Source organism: Mustela nivalis (genome assembly GCF_964662115.1).
Source record: "Mustela nivalis genome assembly, chromosome: 15".
Classification (NCBI taxonomy): Eukaryota; Metazoa; Chordata; class Mammalia; order Carnivora; family Mustelidae; genus Mustela; species Mustela nivalis.
In genome coordinates, this window is record NC_139034.1 from 13,543,766 (window position 1) to 13,563,276 (window position 19,511).

The 19,511-nt window shown below is 43.8% G+C and overlaps 1 protein-coding gene across 1 annotated transcript in view; it reads right to left on the reverse strand.

The window, feature by feature from the left end:
• Nucleotides 1-19,511, reverse strand: part of FLT3 (fms related receptor tyrosine kinase 3) — a 73,545-nt gene that overhangs the window by 5,467 nt on the left and 48,567 nt on the right. Inside the window, exons 9-20 of the mRNA XM_082700947.1 lie at nucleotides 19,223-19,401; nucleotides 18,345-18,451; nucleotides 18,126-18,258; nucleotides 17,932-18,036; nucleotides 14,620-14,730; nucleotides 13,583-13,736; nucleotides 11,461-11,543; nucleotides 10,514-10,641; nucleotides 6,541-6,663; nucleotides 3,640-3,751; nucleotides 3,013-3,112; nucleotides 2,455-2,560 (exon numbers count right to left, since the gene is read on the reverse strand). Of these exons, the coding sequence (XP_082557073.1) occupies nucleotides 2,455-2,560; nucleotides 3,013-3,112; nucleotides 3,640-3,751; nucleotides 6,541-6,663; nucleotides 10,514-10,641; nucleotides 11,461-11,543; nucleotides 13,583-13,736; nucleotides 14,620-14,730; nucleotides 17,932-18,036; nucleotides 18,126-18,258; nucleotides 18,345-18,451; nucleotides 19,223-19,401 (1,441 nt within the window). The remainder of the gene's footprint in view (nucleotides 1-2,454; nucleotides 2,561-3,012; nucleotides 3,113-3,639; nucleotides 3,752-6,540; nucleotides 6,664-10,513; nucleotides 10,642-11,460; nucleotides 11,544-13,582; nucleotides 13,737-14,619; nucleotides 14,731-17,931; nucleotides 18,037-18,125; nucleotides 18,259-18,344; nucleotides 18,452-19,222; nucleotides 19,402-19,511) is intronic.

Here is a 19,511-nt window from a genome sequence, read left to right on the forward strand (position 1 = left end):
TCTTTGGAGAGGAGAGAATACTCGATCTGGCTCTTTTTTTTTAACTGAGGTATAATGGATATGTAACTCTATATTAGTTTCAGGTGTATGATATAATTCATGTATATATTGCAAAAACGATTACCACAATAAGCCTAACTAATATCTGTCACAGTCGTAGTGATCTGGGCCATCAAGACCAATACTGGAGCATCTGCCCATTCTAAAAATCCCTGTTGGTTCACCACTGTCTGAATAATGCCTTAGCACATTATTCAGTGATCTCCCTGCTCTAACTCCATACCACTGGGGTTGGGTTATACCTAAAAGTGTTAGCCTGTGTCTTCTCAGTGAGCTTCTCTCCCCTTCTCACTTGTCCCCTGAGGGCCATTTTCCTTCCCTAGTCCATGAAGAAGCAAAAGCAGAGACTGTACAAAAAGCGTTCACATGCATACCAGGAAATATCACCTCAGGCCTGCTGGCAAGGCCTGTCTTCCCACCCAAGAGACTAGACATCGCTGTGCTTAGGGCATGTGAAGGGAAAAGCATTCCCTGGAGGAACCAGGGTTCACTCGTAGTGGGCAGAGCAACCATGCCTGGCATGGTTGTGTAGACTAGGCCTTGCTCAGAGGTGCCCAGCCCGCGGGGACTGAAATCCAATCTCGTCTCTGCTCCCCAGGCTTCTAGACTGGATCCCACTGCACCAACCAGTACCAAGATGTTCCTCTTGGTGTATTCATCCCACCCAGAGGGGACACTATTAATCGAATCTCCCTGAAGAAGACAGAGCTTGCTATCTGTGGCTGATACTGGTAGGAAAAAGAACCTTCCATGACAGAGGGTCAGAGAAAGAGAGGAAGAGAATGGTGGTGGGGGGAGGGTAGTTAGAGGGGTATCTCTGAGCTCAGACCCCCATGGCTGAATCATCACCTGTGGAAAAGCTTGCCATTCAACAACCCTGATTCCCTGAACAGAGGGAAGGGCATCTGGACATCCTGTGGGAGTGGAGACATGAAAGGAGACTTGTACTCCAAGATAAGGGGTTCTGAACAAAGCCAAGGGGCTTCTGAGCAGTAGCAGAGCCCATACCCTGGTCCACTACCTTTCCAGTCCTGTTTTTCTCCATATTCCCCCACCGACCCTATACTTTCAGCCACAACCATTTATCTTCCACTACACTTTCTCAACTTTGAGTCTTTCTTATATTACTCATCTAGCCTGGAACACCCCCACTCACCCCCCACCACCTCCCAACAGCCAAAATACTACTCTTTCTTCACAGCTTGGTACAAATAACACCTCTGTGGAGCCACACCCAACTGCCGGGCAAGGAGAAATTATTCGGTCCTCTCTGGAGCCCACTTCTGGTTTCTCTCTCTTACTCTTCTTTTGATTTGTATTATAGGGTCATTAACTGTGTCCAGGCGGTCTGCTCGATAGCCTTGAGGTTTTCCATCTCCCCCGACCTTGTTGGCCTAATTCCCTCACAATAATTTAGTTTCCGAATGTGATTTTTAAAAACAGCCTACCAGGAGGAAGGGACATGACCCACCCACCCAGGTCTCTGGAGAGACTACAGAATTGAAAATGGGCTCTTAATAATTTAGAAAAAGAGAACAGACAATCCATTTAAGCAGTCAGGTTCCTATGTGACTAACATTTACTGATTAACTACTAAGGGCCTGCTATGTGCTAATAGATCTTTTTACATACATCCTACTCCTTACAGCTTCCTAAAGCAAGATTTATTAATTCTATGTTTCAGATAAGGAAATAGAGATTATGTCACTTAATCGAGGCCTATAAGATGTAAATGATGGAGCCACAATTTGAACCTGGTTATTGGAGGTTCAAGGTCTGTCCTTTGTCCACTTCCTCTAGGGAATGGCTCTGTTCACTACGGTGGATTGTAATACTGAGGGGAAGAGTGAGCAAAGTGATTCCAAGTTCCCAAAGCCTGAGGATCACCTACCTCGGCAACCCATTTTACAGGTGCGAAAACTGAGGCCAAGAGAAGTAAAATGATTTGCCGTAAGTCATACAGCGATGAGGAGCTAGAGTGCTAGAGCTGGGATTAGACTCTCATGATTCCAGGTCAATGTTTTTTTCCACTCTGCTGTATTATATGTCTGGGTTGTACGGATTATTCCATACTAAAGCTTCATGTTGAATTAGGAAAGGTCAGTGGTGATCAGGGATTAAGTTTTGTTTAGTTGTCTAGTCCTATGCATTAATTAAATACTTAAAAGCATTTAATTTCTTAATCAATTAGCTGACAATGTTAGGGAAAGCTTTTCCCCCCAAAAAAGCTTACCAATAAATATATCTCACCCCACACAACTTTCAGAGGGCAACCAAGACAAACTACGCTGAGAAAGACAACGTGATACTTTGATTCTTAGGAAATGAGTGCGTGTTCTGAGTTACTGCTCTCCTTTCTAACAACGCTTTGTAAAATACTAGGAAGCTACATACGGCTTCTTCTGCATCCGCCAGCTGACATCCTAAAAATGAAGTCAGGTTGGGGAATGATGGCCGTTTCCTTGAGTCGAAAGCCCAGCAGGATTGCATTATAAAGTATCTGTAAAACCAAGAGAAGGTGGAGTAAACTGAGAAAATCTGAAAGAAGAAAAGCTGATCATTTCCCGCCATTTCTTGCTGGAGCTACTCATCATCTGTGGCCTGTTTGTTTTGTGGCAAGTACTCTGCTTGACTTTGAACCCCCACCAGGAAGGGCAAATAAGGTGACGGGTAGAAATGCATTCTGTGGACCAGAAATCAGGAGATGGAGTCTTAGCACCCTGAGGGACCCCTTCCAACAAAAGAACTGAAGCCTCTAATTCACAGTATCTTCAGTTTTGTTCAGAAATCCCCAAAACAAAAAGGAAGAATTTCCTTTTCTTTCTTTTTCTTTTTTAAAAAGAGGAATCATGGATTTTGCATTAAGGAGTTTTACTTTCTTCGACATGCTTTGGAACTAGAGAGACTGTAAATTCCTGATTTCAGCCACGGTGCAGTCTGATCTGAACTCACATTTCTTCTGTAGCATAAAAGGGCTGATCCATCTTAAATCCACTTTGAATGAGTTTGTAGAAGTTAGCGTCAACCGGAATACCAGGGTAAGGATTGACACCTGGGGGAAAAATGAGGGAGGATACACCATTTCATTTGGTTAGTCATTCAGTGAACAAGCAGGTACCAAGAGTGCCCATGGGCTGGACGCTGCTTGGTGCGAGGCTGTAAGTGGGGAAAGTCACGGCTCCTGCTCTCATGCAGGTACAGGCTGGGGGGTGGGGCAAAGACACCACAATAAGACATGAAGTGGCACATATATCACAGATGACAAGGTGGCACGTCATGAATGCTTTATTTTTTTTTAAATTTTTATTTATTTATGTTTTAAAGATTTTTAAAAATTTATTTAACACAGAGGGATCACAAGTAGGCAGAGAGGCAGGCAGAGAGAGAGGGGGAAGCAGGCTCCCTGCTGAGCAGAGAGCCCAATGTGGGGCTCCATCCCAGGACCCTGAGATCATGACCTGAGCCGAAGGCAGAGGCTTCACTGACTGAGCCACCCAGGCACCCTTCATGCATGCTTTAGCATAAGAACAGGGATAAGGCGCGGAGGAGGCAGGGATGGCGGCCACGGGCAAAACTTACCAAGTGAGAATATCTCCCAGAGTAATATTCCATACGACCAGACGTCACTCTTTATGGTGTAGATCCCTTGGAATAAGCTCTCAGGAGCCATCCACTTTACAGGCAGACGAGCCTGTGCGGAGTCCAGGAAGAGATCAGTGGTGAACAGATCGAATGGTGAAGGGGATTTCTTTTCTCTTACTAGCTAGATGATAAAATTTCTTTGCTTCCTAAAGTTACTCTCAATGCTTAATGGAGAAAATCATATTCCTCAAATGGAAGTTTCTCACTTTCAAATAAACATCCTAACATAACAGCCTGACAAAAAAGAAAAGAAAAGAAAAAAAACCCAAACAAACAAAAAACCCCAACACAATATCTTTCATTTTTTTTTTGAGAGAGAGAGCGCACCTGCATGCAAGTGTTGGGGGGGAGGGGGGCAGCGAGAGAGGGAGAATCTTTTTTTTTTTTTACTATTTAGAATCATTCTGTTTCAACTTGGTCCTGACAATGAAGATTTATAGGGCAATTAGTTTTGTTTTATTTTAAAGATTTTATTTATTTATTTGACACACACAGAGAGATCACAAGGAGGCAGAGAGAGAGGGGGAAGCAGGCTCTCTGCTCAGCAGAGAGCCCGATGCGGAGCTCCATCCCAGGACCCTGAGATCATGACCTGAGCCAAAGGCAGAGGCTTAACCCTCTGAGCCACCCAGGCACCCTGGGAGAGGGAGACTCTTAAACAGGCTCTACACTCAGCTCGGAGCCTGACATTCTCAGCACAGGCTCCATCTCATGACCCCAAGATCATGACCTGAGCCGAAATCAAGAGTCATGTGACTCTGAGTCAACCCACTGAGTCACCCAGGTGCCCCATAGCTGGCCATTGCTTTAAAGCTCATCCTGAACAAAGCCTGGTGATTGGAATGGGTAAGTTTAAAAGCAGATAATTCCCATTAGGGAATAACCAGTCCTTTGCCCAGAGGTAAGGAAATATTGGTGAATTGGTGGAATATTTTGTTAAAGCATTTCTTGGAAGAACTTTAGTGGAAATGCCAGCTACAAGAATGTGGTGAGGGGAGCATATGTCATCACTTCCAGAAATGACACCAGGCTGGCTTCTGTGGCTTTCATAATTTCCAGTAGCACGAAAGGCAGGTTTAGAGTCAGTACAGTTGGGTTAGCATCAAGACACAGAAGCAGGTAGGTTACTGGGACACAGCTTTTTGTAATATTTCTTTTTTTTTTTTTTTTTTTCATGAAATGAGGAGCCCTTCACTGTGCTCGTTTAATCTGCCAAGTAAAATCAGAGTTCCAAGGGCACCTGGCTGCCTCAGTCAGTACAGCATGTGACCTTGGATCTCAGGGTCGTGAGTTCCAGCACCACAGTGGGTGTAGAGATTACTTAGGGAAATTAAAAAAAAAAAAAATCAAAGCTCAAGAAAGAAACCCTATTTAAATTCTATACAAACCGATGAGCTGATAGAATCATACAGGCTCATCTGGTTAATTTAATTAATTAAAAGACTTAACTGAGGTGCCAAATGGAAGTCACCTTCCCACATAAGAGACCACCAGCTAGTAAGGTAAAGACTGCACAGTCGCCCACAAGCTTTGATCATCTTTATGACTTCAGCTACAACAAGGGAGATATAGATCTAAAATCAGCTGAGATGGCTATTTGATTCTAATGGAAATAGTGTTTGATTTGATTTTTAACATTTATTGGCTGTTTACTGAGACAGGTGCTTTCATGTTAGTTTTATTGGTTTATTCCCACAACGCCAATGTGGTAAGCAGATAATTGTCATGGGAAATGCTGCACCTGTCACAGTGGTTATGCACAGGCTTGGGGCTCAGACCATTCACGCTCTCTCTAGTCCACATGCTGTGTAACCAGGGGCAAATTATGTTCTGTGCCTCGGTTTCCCAGCCCACAAGTGGGCACTGTGAGGACTAAATGTATGAATGTACGTAAAGCGCTAAGAACAGTACCTAGCTCCTGGTAAGCACCAAGTCACTATTATTTCACAAGTGGGGACTATAAAGCACAGGGAAATTCCAAAAAAAAGGGGCTTAACTCTAGGTGTTGGGATTCTTACAAACCACTCTTTCCAGCACACAATTTTATCATCTAGTATTGCTAATAGTCCTTAAATAACACGTCTGTCCCTAGTTGGGTTTTGTTTTTTGTTTTTTTTTGTTTTTTTAATAAGTGGATTTGGTCATATTTTAGATCTTCCTGTGTGACAGTAATAAGATGCTAAATATTCATTAGCTCATATCTAATTTAAATATTGTGTCATTTAAAAATGCACATTTAATATTTAATTGATATGTTGTACTTTAAAAAATGCTTTATTGTAGTGACTGCCAAATTCCTGTAATTGGAAACATGACTTTAGTTGCTTTATAGCTAATGGAACTGAAATAAGTTCAAGTAATGAATTTTTTTTTAAGTGTGGCTTGTACTCCAAGATCCCTAATTGGTCTGTTCTGACTAGCCCAAGAACAGATGTGATGCTATTTTGCTAAGTTTAATTGTAACTGGAATATTCCTTGAAGCTACAGAAAAAGCTTTTAGTGGCACATGGGTGGCTCAGTGGGTTAAAGCCTCTGCCTTTGGCTCAGGTCATGATCTCAGGGTCCTGGGATCGAGCCCTGCATCTGGCTCTCTGCTCAGCTCTCTCCCTGCCTCTCTGCCTACTTGTGATCTCTATCTGTCAAATAAATCTAAAAAATCTTAAAAAAAAAAAAAAAAGAAAGAAAAAGCTTTTAAATGTAAGAAAGCTGACTGCAGTAAGGAAGCTTTTTGATGTTGCCATCAAGCAAACCCTCACTACGGTGAGTGCCAGTGTCTACCGTCCCAATGACAAAACACAAAATAACAGTATAAAAACATGTGAGAAATAGTGGCCTCACGTTGCCCCTGATAACATAGTTGGAGTCACTCATAATGTCCCGGGCCAGTCCAAAATCACAGATCTTCACCACCTTCCCGTGGGTCACGAGCACGTTCCTGGCTGCCAGGTCTCTGTGAACACACTGCAAAGAATGAAATTGGTGTGTTATTTACTCTGACAGAGATCATCACAGAGGGCAATTTTGCTTCCAGTTTCAAGTTCAGCAGGAGTTACAGATGACAGGAAAGTGTGGTTCCTCGAGGTGTCTAATCTTTACTGGGCCACCGGCTATCCTCACACGGGACCTGCAGTGGGATGGCCCACTTTTTCAGCTGTTGTGAATACAGTCACTCGTGCTACTTATGGAACATTCCTGGAGGCCAAGGGGGTAGGTTCTTAGAAAGGAGATCAAACCTGGCTGGGTGTGTCTTCCTATAAATAAAAGACACAATACCGGGGTCCAGTCTTGAGCTCCCTTCCGAAGAGATTTTCCAAGGCCGTTGTCCAACACTCTTACTGAGGGGTGGAGAAAAACGATCTCCTTTCTGACTGGAAAACAGCTTTGGCAATGAGAGTATGACCAAAGAATATATTTGGAGAAAAAAAATGAAAAATCAGTTTGGGAAGGTTGACTCAAGTGGAATTAGGAGCCTCTGAGTGGACAGAGGACATGATATGAAGCCAAGTGGTCTGACAAGAGAATTAACCCTAAGAAGGAAGATATTCAAAGGAACAGAGCACTAGGAGCAAAGGCCCAAAGGGTTCTCCTCAAACTTGAAAAAATAAAAGCAAAAACCGGGCAGACTAAAATCCCCCTAGCTCTCCTTCCTCCCTCTCCAGTTTTCTGAGAGTGTTGCCCACTGCCTGCAGACTCCATTCACGCTTCACCCACGTTCCTACCAGCCCCCCACACCTGGCCTTCATCCTCCCAGATGTCTGCCCCAGCTGCCTGGGCTAAGCCCCGCAGGGACACCGACTGAGATTGGATTCGGCGTCCTGGTGGCACCTGGTCCTATGGGCCAGGCCCTCCTCCTTCACATCCCTCCTTCTGTGCATTCAGCATGTCGCTGGCCCCCTGTTTTCTTCCTACTGACTAGTGGAACCTGTTTCTTTCTGCAGCTCCAGACAAGCCTGCTCTCATTCCCTGGGGCAGCACCCTCTCGGTCTACATCTTCCTAAGTCCCTTCGTCCAAACCAAGAGACGCAACTACCATCATCCAACCTCTGTTCCCGACCCAAACATTTCTCCTGAGCTTTAGATAGGAATATCTGCTGGACTCTGTTGCCCAAGGAACCACAGGTCACACATTTAATGTGACCTTTCTCAACAGACTTCCTCCTGATTTTGTTTCCCTGCCCTATCCCATGTTCCCTGCTGGTTTTCCTTTTCCTCAGAAATCTCCTCTAGCCGAAGCATGAGCTGCTTCCCCAAGCCTTTTCTGCACCGCTCCCCCTCCTGGTTCTGATGGGTCTGTGCCTTCCCTGGGTTCTCAGAGCTTACTTGAACATGAATGTTTACCACACTACAGGGTCATCTTTGATTTGCCTGTCTGCTCATCTCTTTCTCCCCTGTCAGTGATAAGCTCTGACTCTATCTCAGCACCTAGCACCAGACTTGGCACTAGTCAGTATGGTGGATGGAGTCATGGCAGCTACAGGGAAAGCAAGGAGCAACCAGAGAAGTAGGGAGAAAAGACAACCAGGAGACAGTGACGTCATGGTGCAGGCGGTAGGGCCTAAAGGGAAAATAAGCGGGGAGCGTCTCAGAAACTGGATATTCCTCAAAAAAATTCTTATTATAACAAGCCCAGAGGGGAAAAAAGCAGGGCCCTTGACCTTCGGTTGTGAGTAATTTGCCTATTTACTTCACGACAGGCAGGAAATCAGGCCAGACTATCGAGGTCGAGGCCCTCCAAGGTCTATAAAGACACGCAACCACTACTGTAGTCAAGGAGGTGAACGATAAACGAACTATAGATACACTTGAGAAAAGAGGAAGCCAACAGCAGCAGGGAAGACGAGGAGAAGAATGTGCCTCAGACAGGCGAATGGATAATGAAGATGTGGTATATATCTACACCAGAGTAGCACTCAGCCATCAAAAACGTGAAATCTTGCCATTAGCAAAGACGTGGATGGAACTAGAAGGTATGATGCTAAGTGAAGTGAGTCAATCAGAGAAAGACATAGATCATATGATCTCACTCGTATGTGAATTTTAGAAACAAAACAGAGGATCATAGGAGAAGGGAGGAAAAAATAAAACAAGACAAAACCAGAGAGGGAGACAAACCATAAGAGACTCTTAACCGTAGGAAACAAACTGAGGGTTGCTGGAGGGCAGGGGGTGGAAGGATGAAATAACTGGGTGATGGGCATTAGGAGGGCACGTGATGTAGCGAGCACTGGGTATTAGATGCAACTGATGAATCACTGACCTCTACCTCTGAAACCAGTGATACATTATATGTTAATTAATTGAATTTAAAAAAAAGAATGTGCCTCAGAGATGAGGGGTGGGAAAATATTATGAGGCAGGAATTTTTTTTTAACCTGTGAGCAAGGATGCTCATATTTGGAAAAAAAAAAAAAAAAGCAAAGAAGGTAACATACACTTTCAACATCCGTGAGAGAGAAAAAAACATCCTTGAGATTCTAACTGGAGTTGTGTTAAACATACAGATTAACTTGGACAGAATTGGCTTTTCTAATAAACCCCGTATCTCTCCTACATGATCATGGTAGAGCTCATTTATTCAGGCCTCCTTTTTGGCATTTAATAATGTTTCATTTGGGTCTGGTATATTTCTTCTGTTTACCTCAAGATGGTTCACAGGTTTGATTGCTATTGTGAACATCACTTTTTTCTTCAAAGCTGTTAATTTATTTTATGATAATCTTTTTTTTAAAGTTGAGATATACCTAACCTATGACAATATATTAGAGAAATTTTTTTTCTCTCTATATTAGAGAGATTATTTCTCTATATTTTCTCTATATATTAGAGAAATTTTTTTATTTTTATTTTCTAATTTTTTAAAAAAGATTTTATTTACTTATTTGACAAAGCGAGAGATCACAAATAGGCAGAGGCAGGCAGAGAGAGAGAGGAGGAAGCAGGCTCCCCACTGAGCAGAGAGCCTGATGCAAGGGTCGATCCCAGGACCCTGGGATCATGACCTGAGATGAAGGCAGAGGCTTTAACTCACTGAGCCACCCAGGCGCCCCAAAAGTAATTTTTTTAAAGAAAATAAAATATAGCTGAAATTATTCTCTCCAAATTCAGGAAGGAGGAGGAGGGAAGAGGCAAAGAGAGGGACATGGAGAAAAGAGGGAGAAAGAGAAGCAAAGATTTAAAGGGAAAAGAAGAGGGAAGAGTTTGGGGGAATACTCAGAAGGTAACAGAACATAAGACGGTGTGGACAGAAAGCAGCCAGAGGAATGCTCAGAGGTACCAGACCCTTGAAATGTCCCAGAACAGGGCTGAGAGACGATGATAGAAAGAAGGCAAAACTGAGGTAGAAACCATGGTTTGAGGCAGGCTTCACGGCCCTCCCATCATAGCCTTGTGGGTCTGGGATTAGCATGGGAAGCGGGGGGAGGCAGAAGGTGTACCAGGATCCCAGCACACTGTGTTTGAAGTCCTGAGTACCCAGGGTCAAATGCCCACACACAGGACACAGCTTGGACAAACTGGACTGCCCAAGGAAAGACTGACGCTGTAGACCTCGCTTTGACTTCCTATCTGGAAGTCTCAGGGGACTCTGGACCTCCTGGAAGGGCTGCAGTAAGGGATCTCAGGCATTCCCCCTATAATTCACCCAGAGCTGCTGAAATGAAAATTCTAGGTGGTTCCGACAGAGAAGAGGGTGGTTGTGGATAGTGGGCGATACAGACTGTAAGGGATACAAGTTGAAATAAGAAAAAGAAAGGCACATCCCATTTCCAAAATTATCTTGTTGCTGTTAGTTTCTCCTTCAAAGGAGGCTTACCGACTTAAATTCCAGAAATTCCATTCCTTTGGCAACTTGATATGCAAAGCAAAGAAGGTCCTCAAATGTCAGCACGTTCAAGTCTTCTTCTTCCTCCAGCCTTTTTTGGTTTTCATATTCAATTTCATCTGTAAAACAAAACTGGTCCTCATGCTTGCCCCAAGTTTAAGAAGTTGCCCCATTACATCTCTATGGGGACATTATCAAAGCCACAGTGAGGAGGAGCGCCCAGACTACAAAGGAAGCTCCCACTGCATTTTCCCAGTAGCACTGGGGCTAACCTGTTCACGCTAAACCTGTGGGGCCTCTGAGGGGCCAGCCAAAGGTTTCTTTTGGTTAGAAGGGTAACCTGTCCAGCTGCTTTTGTACAGATGGCCCCTGATCAGTCAGGAGCTTCTGATCCTCCTCTTTTGTGCAAGGTAGTTTTGTCATGTGGGAAAGAATTAACATTGCGCCACCACATTTCACGAACAGCACTGAGCACTTACTATACTTCCATTTAATCCTTCCAACGGTACTATGACGAAAGTACTATTAGGCCCATTTTACAGATGACAAAACTGTGGCTCAGATGATTACATAAATTGTCCAAAGTCTTCCAGCCAGAAAGTGAGGGAACCCAAGGTTAACCCAACTTCTGTCTGATTCTAGAACTCATCTTTTTTCCACATGTCAGTAATCAGTGGCTCTGATTAATGTATTATTTTAAAAAGAACAACCTGACCAAATAACATAGCTCTCTGTGTTTATTAGTTGCTCGCTGACATCAAACCCACAATATATAAACTGTTGGCTTTTCACTACATTTAAAGCAAATATACATTAATAAACCCTACAGGTGACATTAGCAAATAAAAGCATTTCTTGCATTGACACTTTTTAAAAACTAACCAAATTTCCATACCTGTTTCTATTTTAAGGTGCTACTAATTAGGATAAAATATTACCTTCAGATTGGAATGAATTCCCATTGAATCCTGAGATATGATCCGAGTCCTGGTGTAACTGAACTTCTCTTGAACCAGGCATACTATAAAAAAAAAAAAAATTATTTTGTTATTTATGTTCTTCTTCTAAATAGAAATTTTATTTTAAAAAAACACAATTCATCAAAAATGTTGAATTCTAGTTATAAATGGGCTTTGAGATTAAAAGCACAGTATCCACTTGTCCATTTTTTTGTGTATATGGACATTAAAAACGTGTGGAATCGAGCTTGCCAAGTCTAATGAGAGGAGTGATCCCATTATCTGTACAGGGTCCCAGAGTTCAAACAGGACCTCACTCTGTCCTTGCCACAACTCAACAAGCTGGGTGTCAGAATCACATTTTATAAAAGACTTGGTGAGATAAAGGTTTGCTGAACCTTTATGTTCAGCAAAATGTACAGTTAGGACTCAAGTACCTCTTCTGTTTCTAAAAGCCCACTTTCCCTATGAAAGTTCCTGTAATACAGTTCTTCTTATAAAGACCTGTGTGGTGTTTTTTTTTTTTTAAGATTTTATTTATTTATTTGACAGAGAGAGACACAGCGAGAGAGGGAATACAAGCAGGGGCAGAGGGAAAAGGAGAAGCAGGCTTCTCACTGAGCAGGGAGCCCAGTGTGGGGCTCTATCCCAGGACTCTGGGATCATGACCTGAGCCGAAGGCAGATACTTAATGACTAAGCCACCCAGGCACTCCAAGACCTGTGTTTTACCATCCCTCTTTTCTCAGGTTTTGTAAATAAGGCACATTTCCTTTTCCCATGAAATTAATAAAGTGATAACAAAACTCTCCTTTGTGGTGAATAACATAAAATCCTTCACTGAGGAATTCTGTGTGCATTATATACAATGATTCCATTTATTCCAGCATACAAATTCACCCCGACTTATAATTTTCCCTATCTCTGGCAAATGGCTTTATGCTTGCAGACCACAAATATTCCTAAGTCGCTTCAGTGTAGTTAATACCCCAATGACTAGAATGAATCAAAGACCCTGTTGACCAGCGTTAGCTATTGCTAACCATGGAATGCTGATCTCACCATCTGACTCATTAAGAGACTCTATTCTAGAATACAGATGACATTGCAGAATTTTCTCAGTTTTAAAACATGAACTGAGAAACAAGTGTGAAAGATAAGACCGGTGTGACATGAATTCGTTTCGGGCAACCACACAAAGACATCCAACGGGGATCTCCAAGGGGTCTCCCAGCTTCAAGATGTAACATCCTGTCTGGGGCACCTGGGTGGCTCAGTGGGTTAAAGCCTCTGCCTTTGGCTCGGGTCATGATCCCAGGGTCCTGGGATCGAGCCCCATATTGGGCTCTCTACCCAGCGGGAGCCTGCTTCCTTTCCTCTCTCTCTGCCTGCCTCTCAGCCTACTTGTGATCTCTGTCTGTCAAATAAATAAATAAAATATTAAAAAAAGAAAGATGTAACATCTTGTCTTAAAAGACTCAGTGTCTTAAGAGGCCAAAGTCCTACGCTGAAACCTACACACCAGGAAAAGGGAGAGCTTTCACGTGTGTGGAGGAAATAGGATGACACTGTGGATTAAGGAACATAGAGACAAATTGACATTGACAGAACATAGAGACGAATGTTACCACTACTCAATTTCGTCCCCATCACATTATGTCAATTAATTCATTCTAATTTTCAAAGATCCAATGTGTGAGTTCAGAGCTCTTTTGTACCAACCTCCCAAGACCTGCACTACTCTCTGTGAATATGTCATGGGAAAGTGTTCATTCTACCAATTCCTGTGCGTCATCCAGGAGAGCTGAAGGACTGAAGAATGTACTCTCCCCAAAACTGAATATGTGGCCAGAGTGTGATTCAGGCACAGGTGGATGGAGACAGCTACAGCCTTTGTACCACAGGAAAGCGAAAGTCTCGTTGTTCCAGACCAGCAGAGAAGCTAAAACAAAGACAAGTGACCTTTCTAGATCTTAGAACCCATAGACCACAGGAGGTTGGACTCTGGCCTTCAGAGACTGCCCAGTGCGGGGTGTTTAACCATCACACTGGGCCTGTGTTCTGTGACATAACATTGTGAAATCCTGACCCACTTCTCTTACCTGGAACTTGGGTGTGATTGGAAAGTGGGGTAAAAACTGAAATTGTGTTCCTTGAAAATCTCCGTCCATGTCCTGTGGAATTTTTCTCTTTTATTTCTTAGATAGTTGAGAAGATCACCATAGCAACAATATTCAAAAATCAAGTAAATTGGTCCTGAAATAGAATTTTCATCATAGGCATACAAATTCCAAATATTTCCTTCAGATGTCTGTGTGGCAGACAGCATCACCTAGGAGAGCCCTGTGCTCCCTGACTTGGGGAGAGTACAACTTTTTCTGACTATCTCTTGGGCTTGAAACTCAATTTTGGCTTTTGGCTCTAACTCCTTTGGAAAGCGGGATCTTCCTGCCTTCCATGTGGGCCCTTGCTGTCCATCGCCTCACCAATAACCAGTGGCCACGTGGATTCTCCAGTTTGCAACTGGGCATGATATGCCAGCAGCGTTGTGAGCACTTGGCAAATCTACGCGGATCTGTTGTTCGCCTGAGGAGGGAGATACAGGCCACGGGTTCGCTCCTAGATCTGTCCGCTCTGGTTCTCTTTTGTTTTGTCCCCGTCCCAGGAGGAACGAGCTGCGAGCGCATCTTTCCGGGATTTCTAGGCGGAAGTGAATCAGAGCGCATGCGCCACTGCCTGCTGGGAAAACGGGGGCTGGCGTCCCGCCCTCGCTGTCCCTTATTTGAAGCCGACCCAGCTGGGCAGCGGCCAAGCTCTGCGGCCATTCTCCCCACTGCAAGGAGGCCAGCTTCACAGCCTGGGGAGAAGCTCCACCAGAGCAGGTGGAATGAGAGTCCACAAAATGCGCCAGCAGGGCTGCTGTTGTTTTTAAGGAGGTTAGAATTACGCGGCCTGGCCCGGTGCGCGGAGGCATTCTCTACACGGCCGCATCCGCTCTCAGCGCGCTCACTGTCTAACTCCGCTCGGGTTGGAGGGCCCGTACGAAGACGGAGCAAAGAGGAAAAGTTGAGAACAAATGTCCTCTTTGTCTTCAGGCTAAAATATTTTTGATGAGAGGCTTTTAGTAGGAATTGATTACCTGACAGTGTGCATGCCCCCAGCAGATTGACGATATTCTCGTGGTTTCCCAGGTGAGTCATCATTTTGAGTTCAGACATGAGAGCCTCTCTTTCGGAACTGTCTGCTTTTTCTGTCGATGGGAGAGCATGAAAAAATATAAAACTAAAGTAAGAGAGGCATTTTAGATCATTTAATAAATGAAAACTTTCTTCAGTTATTTGCATGAAAATTTTAAAATGTGTAAAATAATACATGAATTTTGAATAAAACTATCTTGTGTTTAAGACAGAATTTCAAAGATTGCCATATAAAAGTTTGGTCTGATAATGTGCCTTTCTGCTGGACGTTCCTCTACTTACCCAAATAAAAATCAGTAGAGTTGACCCTCAAAAAACAAAATAAAACAAAATGCATGATTTTCCTCTATGGTAGAAGTTAGTAAATATACTGAAGGGAGAAACATAACTTTCTTTTTGACTCTTGATTTGTTGGACACAGAGAGACAAGATAGGAATGTTAAGCAAGGTTGGCTCCAGCTTGTGGTCTTCAGGTCTAAAACCTTAAATTTGTCAGTGGGTCCAGTGGTGAGAAGGTCAAAGAGACCAATTCCCTCCAACCAAGTTCTCAAGAGACTCATTGATTGATCATGAGAAATATAACTGGCAAATAGGCTAGAATGTATCCGTTGGCCAATGCATTCTCTCCCTGAAGATAAGTCTAGATAGTTTGGTAAATTGTACTCATAATCTTGCTTAGAAGCATATCATGAGGGTAGTTATTGATAAACTCAAAGGTCTCATGTCACTGAGAGTGAGGTGACCAGGTGCTTGGGGAACTCCTGCCCAAGAAGAGGGTACTAGAGCCCTAGAGGTAAGGGCAGGGTCGTTGGACTTTCCTCTCCACACACCAGGCACCTACTCCTCTGTTAATGTCTTCTTTCTCATAGACATAGTAACTTTTTTTTGCTTTCACTGAAAATTTGATTTGATATTCCGAGGTGTCATTATTTTATCTTGGAAGACACCTAGCCTTTATGCTAACTTTTTCAGATCACTGAGGCCATTGATTTTCATTTAGTGAGTTCTTGGGGATATCCTTACTACCAACATCTTGGCATGGGAGTGAGATTCTTCACTGTGAGCACTATGACCTACCAGTATGGGTCATGTCTTCTGCTGTTTCATGTTTTATAGGGGTCCATGGCTTGTTCCTCTCAACTAAAGTGGTATATTTTACAGTGTGCTTAACTTTTTCAAAGCACTGTCATTACCCGACTTTCGTTTAGTCTTATCCATTCGTTTACTGAACTAGTGTTTACTGAATGCCTACAGTGTATGAGGCAATGTGCGAAGCAATGGAGGAATGAAAGACAAGACACAGCCCCTGTCTTCCTGGAGTTTAGGTCTCCTGGAAAAGGAAGATGAGTAAATAAACAATTATAACAGTGTGATAAATACAAAGTGGCAAATGAATGGGGGGGTGTTGTGGGGTCACACAAGAGGGATACCTAACCTAGCCATGGAGAGGTTTGGAAGGGGACGCCAAGTGCCTGTTGCTGAGATGTGAGGAAAAATAAGAGTTAACCAGGTGAATTTACAGTGGGGAGGGAGGGGGAATATTTCATACTGAAGTAATAGATTGGGCAAAGATCAAAATACAGAAAACACAATAAACAGATCCAACCCTTGCCCTCATGAGACTTACAGACTAATATGGCAGATGAGACATTAATGGGATAATTAAGCAAATAATAAATTGCATGGGAAAGAAGTCTGCAGAAAGCTAACAGAGCATAGGGCATGGAACTTGATCTCTTCTGCGGTGTGAGAGAAGGCTTCCCTGAGGAAGTGATATTTCTGCTGAGATCTAGAAGAGGAGTGGGAGAGGACTACGTGAAAGGGGAAGGGTGAGCAGAGGGATCCGCCTGTACAAAAGCCCTGGGAAGGGAGGGAGCATGGAGCTCGGGAGGAACTGAAAGAAGGCCAGTGTGCTCCTGTGCTGAGGGCGAGGTGGGGAGGTGGGCAGCCAGATCTGCAGGGCTGTGTAGACTAGTTCAGGAGTAATTAAAAGCACCTGGCAACATGAAGTAGGAAAATGATTGAAGAGGATGGGTTCAAGGAACACCAAGCAGGGAACCTGAGAGGGATGGCTTTGTAGGGTGCTAGAATGATGAATGAAATGGTTAGAATAGAATGAAGATGGTTTCTGGTTTGCCTGACTGTGGGAGATGTGGCTAGTCACTAGTACTTATAACTAGTCACAGACCAGGAGCGTTGGTGGAGGGCCAGAGCTGGAGGAGTTCAGTCTGAATTACAGACACTTTTGGGACACCCAAGCACTTGGACAAAACCTCGGGCTCAGAAGGGAGGCATGATTGTGAGAATGTGGGATGAAGTCAGGTTGTCTTTGACCTAGCCTGTGGAGAGCATCCTTCCCTAAGGAGGCCCAAGAGAAAGCCTTCTGGAGCCCCAGCCAGAAAAATGGGTAGAAGAGGAGGAGCCAGCAAAGGATGGTGAAGTAGGGAGAGAGGGAGGAGGAAAACAGAAGAATATGGTGACATGGAAACCAGGGGAAGAAAGCATTTAAAGGAGAGAGCAGTCAGTTGTGCCAATTTATGCTGAAAATTCAAGCAGCAGGAAGACTGAAAGATGTTCATTAGACTTAGTTTGTTGGAAGTTGCTGATCACCTCAGCAGAAGCTGACTGGGGCTCTGGCTGGGAGAACAATGCTAAGGGGAGGGATGGTGGTGGAGGCCAGGTGGGAGGGCATGAAGCCACGAGTGGGAAGTGAGAATACAGAGGGCTTCAACTTGTTCTTCTACCCAGAGTGTGTGTCAAAATGTGAGAAACAACATCTGCCTGTAGTAAAAGTACCCCCTAATATTGAAGCCGAAAACACTAAAAAAAAAAAAAAAAACAGAAGAGGAAGAAGAGGCGGAGTTTTGCATTTGCGACTTGTGTTTTATATTCACAACTTGGTTGACTCGAACCCCAACTCAGTCCCCTTTAAGCCTTGAAGAATGGCAAGCCATAGCCATAAAAATGATGGAAAAGAGTAGATGAGGCGGTGGGAAACCATGCCTCCCATTTTTGTGCATGGTGTGGACATCATTCCACTTGTACTTTTTTTTTTTTAAGATTTTATTTATTTATTTGAGAGAGAGAGACAGGGATGGTGACAGAGAGCACAAGCAGGGAGGAGAGGGAGAATCAGGCTCCCCGCTGAGCAGGGAGCCCCACACAGGTCTCAATCCCAGGACCCTGGAATCACAACCCGAGCCAAAGCAGACCCTTAACCGACTGAGTTACCCAGGCATCCCACTTTACTGTACCTTTCAGCATTTTGACTGCCACCTGGATTGAGACTCCTGTTTTACTAATTCCATAAGCTGTTGCATTCATCACTTTTCCGAAAGCACCTGATCCTAATACCTTCCCTGTAAGACAAATGGTCAGTGAGGGCATGTTAGAGATTTTCCAACAGAAAGGAAATGCTACAGAAACACTGGGACTGGTCGGTTCTTACCGAATTCTAAATTTTCTCTTGGAAACTCCCATTTGATATCATATTCATATTCTCTGAAATCAACGTAGAAGTACTCATTATCCAAAGAGCCGGTCACCTGCACCATTTGCAGCTGGCTTTCATACCTGAATTGCTTCAGAGATGAAATAATGGGTCCATGAGCAACGGGCAGTCCCTCAGAAATGGGAAACAGGGAGGAATTTTTACGTTTGCTTTTACCTTTTTGTACTTGTGACAAATCAGCATGGTCAGAATAGCGATGAAGGGAAGACACAGCCCGACTGTTGCATAGAAGGAGATGTTGTCTTGGATGAAAGGGAAGGGCCCTGCAAGGCAAGAGTGTCACCGAGCAATGAACCTGTGTACCTGGTAGTTGGACTAGAATCTCATTATCATCTCTCACCTCCTGTTTGAGGAACCATCATTTGCAGTCCTCGTAAGCACTTGACAAATACTCCTCTCCCCCCAGAAAATCAGGCAATGTTCATCTAAAGGCCAAGTTCCCTTCCTAGAAAATTGTGACTTTGACCCCGTTTTTACAAATCACTTACTAGGGTTATACAGATGACATCGAGTTAAACCCATGGGATATATAAGTCAGATTAAAAAAATGAAAGAAATCTGTGCTCTCCCAATAAAGGTATCCTATGAATATGGGAAGTTGGTCGTATAGGTGGGCATGTTTCAGACTTGTTTAAGTTTGGAGGGTTCTAAAAAAAACAAAAGTATAAAAAAGCAGGCTAAAGGAACAGAGGGAGATGAACCAAGAGGGAAAATGGAAGGGACCCCAAATTACTAAATCAGTTTCTCTCAAGTTGGATCTTTCAGTAGATACTTCCTGTTCTCGGGGTTTATGGTTCTGCCTCCATCACTGTAATGTGTGAATCACACTCACGTAAGCAGAAACCATTCTGTCCCCGAATTACAAAATGGCAGAGGTTCAGTGGGGATTCTTGCCTGACTCAAAAACCCTTCTTGTCTCACACACCGAACCTACGCGTTCTGGTGAAATTCCCCAAATAAAAGCCAATGACGGGGACAGCCTTCTAGTGGGGAATTCCTGGAGGTGGTGTATTATGGTGGTGACTACTGTATACCTGGTGAGTTTAGGAGGATTGTTTCACAGGATGTGCCAAGAGAATTGTAGGCACAGCACTTCACCAGGAATCCCTTCACGGCCTCACTCATGTTAAGGGTGCTGCTTGATAGCCACTGTCCAAACACTTTTCTGTTAGCCTTTTTATTCCAGATTCCTTCTGTGATCTCCTCTGTGCAGCTGAAAAGAAATGGCCGACAGAGAAATCAGGCAGGTGAGGCTGTGGTCAGATTAGAAGTTAGGGTTGGTCTCGGGAGCTTGGAAAGGGATTTCGCTGTTCTAAGTTATCA